Source organism: Garra rufa, chromosome 9 (genome assembly GCF_049309525.1).
Source record: "Garra rufa chromosome 9, GarRuf1.0, whole genome shotgun sequence".
In the NCBI taxonomy this organism is placed as follows: domain Eukaryota; kingdom Metazoa; phylum Chordata; class Actinopteri; order Cypriniformes; family Cyprinidae; genus Garra; species Garra rufa.
This window is the reverse complement of record NC_133369.1, coordinates 34,413,845-34,420,038: the sequence shown is the minus strand read 5'-3', so window position 1 is coordinate 34,420,038 and position 6,194 is coordinate 34,413,845. Positions and strand designations below refer to the sequence as shown.

The following is a 6,194-nucleotide window of genomic DNA, read 5'->3' as shown; positions in this document are numbered from 1 at the left end:
ATATATATATATATATATATATATATATATATATATATATATATATATATATATATACTGTATATATTTTGAACACAAAAAAGTTACGGACTGCAGCTTTAACAATATGGTCAGAAACAATGGGGCACTGGGAACCAGGGCTATTGCTTTTTTTGTAAATATATAAATGAATAAATAAATAAAGAAATGAATAATAATAATAATAATAATAATAATAATACATTTAAGTACACTGAAATACAAATGAAGCCAGATTTAAAAATAAAAGGACAACACACACACACACACACACACACACACACACACATGTTGGGTTTACATGTTTTATGGGGACATTCCATAGGCGTAATGGTTTTTATACTGTACAAACTGTACTTTCTATCGCCATACACCTACCCTACACCTAAACCTAGCCCTCACAGGAGATTGTGCACACTTTTACTTCATCAAAAAAACTCATTGTGCATGATTTATAAGCCTGTTTCCTCATGGGGACCTGAGAAATGTCCCCACAAGGTCAAAATCTACTGGTATTCCTATCCTTGTGGGGACATTTGGTAAAGTATTGACTGTGTTGGTACCTGTTACATCATATTCAGAAACACATCAATGTCAAGTAAAACATTGGCAAATCCAGACATATCCACACCCATCAACACCCACTCTTATTCTCTCATAACTTACCTCTTTGCTGTGAGTGTGGAAGGCCACAGACATGTCGAGCAGGACTTTGCGTTGTTCAACGCGTCTTACGAAGTCCTGGATACGATCTTCCAGCTGGTGTGCGGCCTGGTAGATCTCCTCAGGGTCACACTCGCCTGTCTGAGCTAGCTGCTCTGCCGCCTCCAGGAGTTTGTCTGCATTTGTGTAGGTGTTCTGAGAAACATGCAGAAGTTTGGAATTTAATATGCGTTTGACTAATTTCTGAGATGGCCGGTCTAATTTTGATTATGGGAGGAGAACAGTAGATGGAAAGATGGAAAGTAGCCAAAGTGATGATCTTACATCTGTTTTTCCTTACCTGAGCCACTTCTTCAAAGTCCTCATGACGTTTCTGTAATGCTCGAGCCCTGTGCAGAGACTTCCCCACTCCTGTGTGCTTACTCAGGAATGCCTCACCATGGTTTTCAATCCAGTCTAGAACCTGTGTTAGATATTCACAAACAAGAACATAAACAAAGGTTGCTCAGAGGGTCAAAAAAAATGACCAAATCACTATAAAAGAGCCATAAAAGTAATCTATATAACTGAAATTGAGTCCAGATTCCATATGGAATACTTTTATGGTGGTTTTCATTCTTTTCGTATGTGGAGTTTCTTAAAAAAAATATATATATATTTGTGCTCCAAATACAGGAGCATACAGGTTTGGAATGACACAAAAAGGAATATGTAACAACAGATTTAAAAAAAAAAAAAAAAAATTGAATGCAGTGGTGTCTAAAATAAAAAGGTATATCTCAACTTTAAGCAGGAGTAAGACGACAATCACAAAGAAGAAAATAACTAAATCAGAGGGTCAAAGGAACCACCCCCGCATCATAAAAAGTAATAATAAAATAAACTTTTTTTGAGGTAAAAATACACAAAATAAAACATTTGTTTGTTAGTACTGCAATTTAATTCTATTTTTTTCTGGTCATAAATATAAAAATAAGCATAAACATGAACAAAGAACAGTTTCTGTATGATGAAAATGTTCATTACAGAAATTTCCATTGAGTCCCAACTAGTGGTCCTTTGCGAATCCTGTTCCCAGCTCATTCTCATTCTCTACTGTCCTGTCCGTTAAAAGCTAAATAAATAAATAAATAAATACATGTCCATACCATTTCAAAGCCTGGGAAACAGTTTTAAATTTCCTAACATTTTCAAGTTTTATATGACTGTTGGAACTCAGTCATTCCACTTTTTTTCCACCTGCTTGTGAATATGGAAGACAATTTTCATAGGAAGGCATTTTGTTTAACTTTGTTCTTTTTTTTTTTTTTTTGATGACACAGAATGCAATAGGGGTTTTGTAAGGGTTCCTATAACTGGTAGAGCTTGGTGCTAGCAACACCAACATCATGGCTTAGCTCCAGGAAATACACAATATTATAAAAATACAGTTGCAATCGAAATTATTAACCCCCACCTCCCCCAGAGACTGCAGAACTTTACAAATACAAGCTTTTTTGAAGATCCAGGATTTCACATAAATTGCATCTACAACAGATTACTGGCATATTAAAAGTGATAATGTCAATATATAATGTAATATTTTTGAGTAATAGGATTTTTTTAATAACACAGCTGTGTCATAATTATTCAACCCCTATTCAACATTGCTGTTTTAAGTCACTTATTTTTATGGTAGAGAACAAAATTGTGTTAAAACACAATTAAGTCTTAAAAAAACAGAACTAGCTTGAGCTGTTACACATACATTCATTTAGCCCATGCATGTGCTGACGCTGAGTAGCAAATATGGTAAAGTCAACAGAGCTCTCACAAAAGCTATAGAGAAGAAATAGTTTTATTATATTAGAAAGTATAAGGCATGAATGATTTTCATGAAGATTTTCAAGACATTAAAAGTTCCTAGAGAGCTGGCAGCTGTTTTTCCTTAATTTAAAGTTTGTTATACCAGAATACCTTTGAGGGTGTTATCAATATCATAAAATGTTTGATCAAAGCCAAAGACTTTCAAGATGATCCGACGAAAGGAGGAAAACATTTCATTGTAGTGTATAAGAAGATCTCTAGACAAGTATGACCTTCTTAACCAAGAAGAACAAAAAGGCGACTTGAACATGCTAAAATTAATTTAGATAGACCGATGGAGTTTTGGAAGAATGTTTTATGGAGTGATGTGACCAAACAGGAACTTTTTGGACCTATGGATCATGTCTGGTGCAAAAAAAGGCAAAGCATATATGCAGAAGAACACCATCTCCATGGTCAAACATGGAGATGGGCCAGTCCTGTTATGGGGTTGTTTTACTGCAGCAGGAAGTGGAAACATGACCGTATGAAAGATATCATGGATTCTTTGAAATATCAGGCTATTTTGGCAAGAATTGTGATGCCTTTGGTGCAATGTCTGACGCTAATGATCAATAGACTTTCTTGCAGGACAATCATCCCACAGTATACATCCAAATCTACTTAAGCTTGATTCAGGGATCAGTCATTGAATGTTCTTGAGTGGTCTGTTCAGATTGCAGATTTAATTCTCATTGAAAATATTTGGTTGAATTTGTAGAAAGCAGTGGCAAAGTGAAAACCAAACATTATCAGTGATCTAAAAGGCTTTCAGGCGAGGAATGGGCCAAGATTGCAGTAGAGAGGTGGCAGAAGCCTTAAGCACTTCCGAGCAGCGTTTATTGATGGGTTTTAAAGAATAAAAGATTCTGCAGCAAATTTTACTTTTAGGGGTTGAATAATTTTGTACGTGAACGTTTAAAGCCAATTAGATTTTTTTTTTTCATTATTCATTAACTTACGTTCTTAGAATTACTTAAATATGTATTAATAAACGTTCTCAAAAGTGTACTGATGCCTTTGTTGAACTGTTTTCACAAAATGTGGTTCTCTGCAGCAAAATGTCTTGCAGGTCAAGGGGATTGAATAATTATGATTCCAACTACATAATTTTGCTAAACCATCTATCTGATTCATAAATATAAAATAATTCCTCTGCATTTCGAGTGTAAAACCACCAGGGGGCACCTCCAAGCAGCAGGAGTCACTGCGACAGCTCGACACCACTATAAACATCAGCACCAAACACGCAGTGAGGTCATCCTGCAGATTAAGTGAGCAAGACTCTGGTGTCTGCTCTGAAGCTGTTGTTGGAGTCAGTGGTGTTTATTATGAATATTTCATTAATGAGGTAGTATCTGTTGTTTCTCACAAGTTTGCATAAGCATCTAAATACTTGTGCAATATTTTACTAATAAAAAAATATTAGAAATGGTTTTAAGTGAGTATTAAATTTTTATTAACCATTTGAAATCTGCAAGGTGGAGCTGGTAAGACAGACGTCGCATATCCGAGTTTGAAAGCTTTCTACCTGCCTCAAAAGACGCCAGAGCACACTGCGAAAACACAGTCCTCTACTCATGCATATTTCATTATGCCACCTTTGATCTGGCTGAATGTGCCACACAGAAACATTCAGAGTTGTTTGTGTGGTGGCATCTGTCAGCACATGTGTGTGCGTGTGTGTAATTAGAAGAAATCATTTGTAGTGTTGAGTCTCCTGCTCATGTGGCTGTTTTCTGATGTCTGGAAGGTTTAGAGGTCCCCTATGCCTGCATCATTTTATGGGGCAAACCCTCAACATAATGAGGCTGCTGAACACAGTTACCATGACAACTGATACTGAATGCGTTGGAGAGAAAAAGACTAAGTAAAAAAAAAAAGTGGGAACATATATGTGGGACAGACCGTGTGCGAAAGAGTGAAAGAGAGAGAGAGAGACGCAGTTGGATGTTGTTTTGAAAAAGATAACAGATTTTTTTATTTTTGGGGTTAAGTATTTCTTCAAATTGTCGTACTTGAAAAAGAAAAATGCATATATTTCAGCCTAATATCGCACCTTCAAATTTATATTCTGTTCTTAGCTGAGCAGTGAATTCTTATTTTAAACAGACAAGAACTCATATCATATTCAACATAACGATGCCTCAAAGGCATTTAGATGCTGCCATTTTAATAAGATAAAGAGAAACAGATTCACCTCATTTATGAGCAGGACTCATTTTAGTGTCACACACTTATATTTATATTCATATATCAGACTGTGTTTTGCCACATCAATTAATATTAAGAATGTTTTTTGCAAAAAATTCAGCATTGCCATTACAGGAGTAAATTATATTTTAAAAGGGGTTATTGGATGCAAAACTCACTTTTAAACTTTTGAACTTAAATGTGTGTTGGCAGTGTGTGAACACAACCACCCTATAATAATAAAAATCCACCCAGTTTTTAATTCCTATAAATAATATACCCTTTTTCAAATCAAGCCATTCTCAGCTTCTTGGCTGTGCGATGTCACACCCCCCACGATAGTTGATTGACAAGGCCGTCTTAACCTAGATGCGCCCTGAGTGAGCTGTAAACTGACTGACCGCCACTGTTTTGACGCCGGAGCAGGGGCGTAGACAAGAATAGTTTCTAAGCAACTGAGGTGTTTTCTTGTTGGATGTAATAATGATCATAGCAGTCGTCATTAACTCCCGACATCTGAGCCGCTGAAGATGCAGACGATTAACGTTACTTTTGTTTTTGAAGATAAACAAGCCCTCTGATCTACCTAAATGTGTCTGTTCGCGCAAATCATTGGTGACCCAGCTTTACATACAGAAGAAGTGAGTATAATGCCTGATTCACACATATTCAATATGCAGTGCATATATGCTGTGTATTTTTTCTGCACCCATGTTAACGGATTAGAGCGTTCACACTGCACATGGCTTTTTGGCTAAGTTTAAAACATGGAAAAATGCACTTTTAAATAAACAAGGCAACATAATAGATGCACTTGTGGAGGCAGAAAAGAAAAGTTCTTTAAGCAATTGCTTTTAACAAAGCTTTAATGCGAAAGAAAGGCACGAGAACCGACTGTTGCTGTCTGTGGTAAGTTTTAGTTTAAAATATTTGTGACAGCCCAATTTCAATAAGAAAAGGAAGCTATACGTGCTGTGTTAAATGTGTTGCAACTTGCTTGGAATACTTAATATACAAATCTAGAAGTCAAGTGCATTGAATAACACATTGTTTATATTTATTGAGTTTAAACGTGAATATGTCTATGAATGATTGTATTACCGTACTGTAATAAAAGAAGATCACAATGCTGAAAAAGCACTTTTGGATTTGAAATTAAAATAACGGATGATAATGAGTCCGTGCTGCTTCTGCACCGCATACGTAACACACACGGACTGCATACGCACTGCAGCAGGAGTATGTGTGAAACAGGTGTAAGGGTTTTTTATGAATCTTTGCAAATCGGCTAATAATGTGCTAGTTAGAAAGTTTCACGGCTAAAGTAAACAGAAAAGCTCGTCACCCCACAGAAGCGAGGGGTGGGGTGAGCAGAGCTCATTAGCATTTAAAGGTACATGCAACAAAATGGGTTGCTGTGAAAAGAGCTGATTTTGACAATGTAAAAGGGTGTTGTTTTACAGTACCATTGAGAA

The 6,194-nt window shown here is 36.2% G+C and overlaps 1 protein-coding gene across 1 annotated transcript in view; it reads right to left on the bottom strand.

The window, feature by feature from the left end:
• The window catches only part of triob (trio Rho guanine nucleotide exchange factor b), a 132,041-nt gene that overhangs the window by 89,261 nt on the left and 36,586 nt on the right, over positions 1–6,194 (bottom strand). The window contains exons 9-10 of the mRNA XM_073847700.1: positions 1,022–1,144; positions 685–876 (exon numbers count right to left, since the gene is read on the bottom strand). Coding sequence (XP_073703801.1) covers positions 685–876; positions 1,022–1,144 — 315 coding nt within the window. The remainder of the gene's footprint in view (positions 1–684; positions 877–1,021; positions 1,145–6,194) is intronic.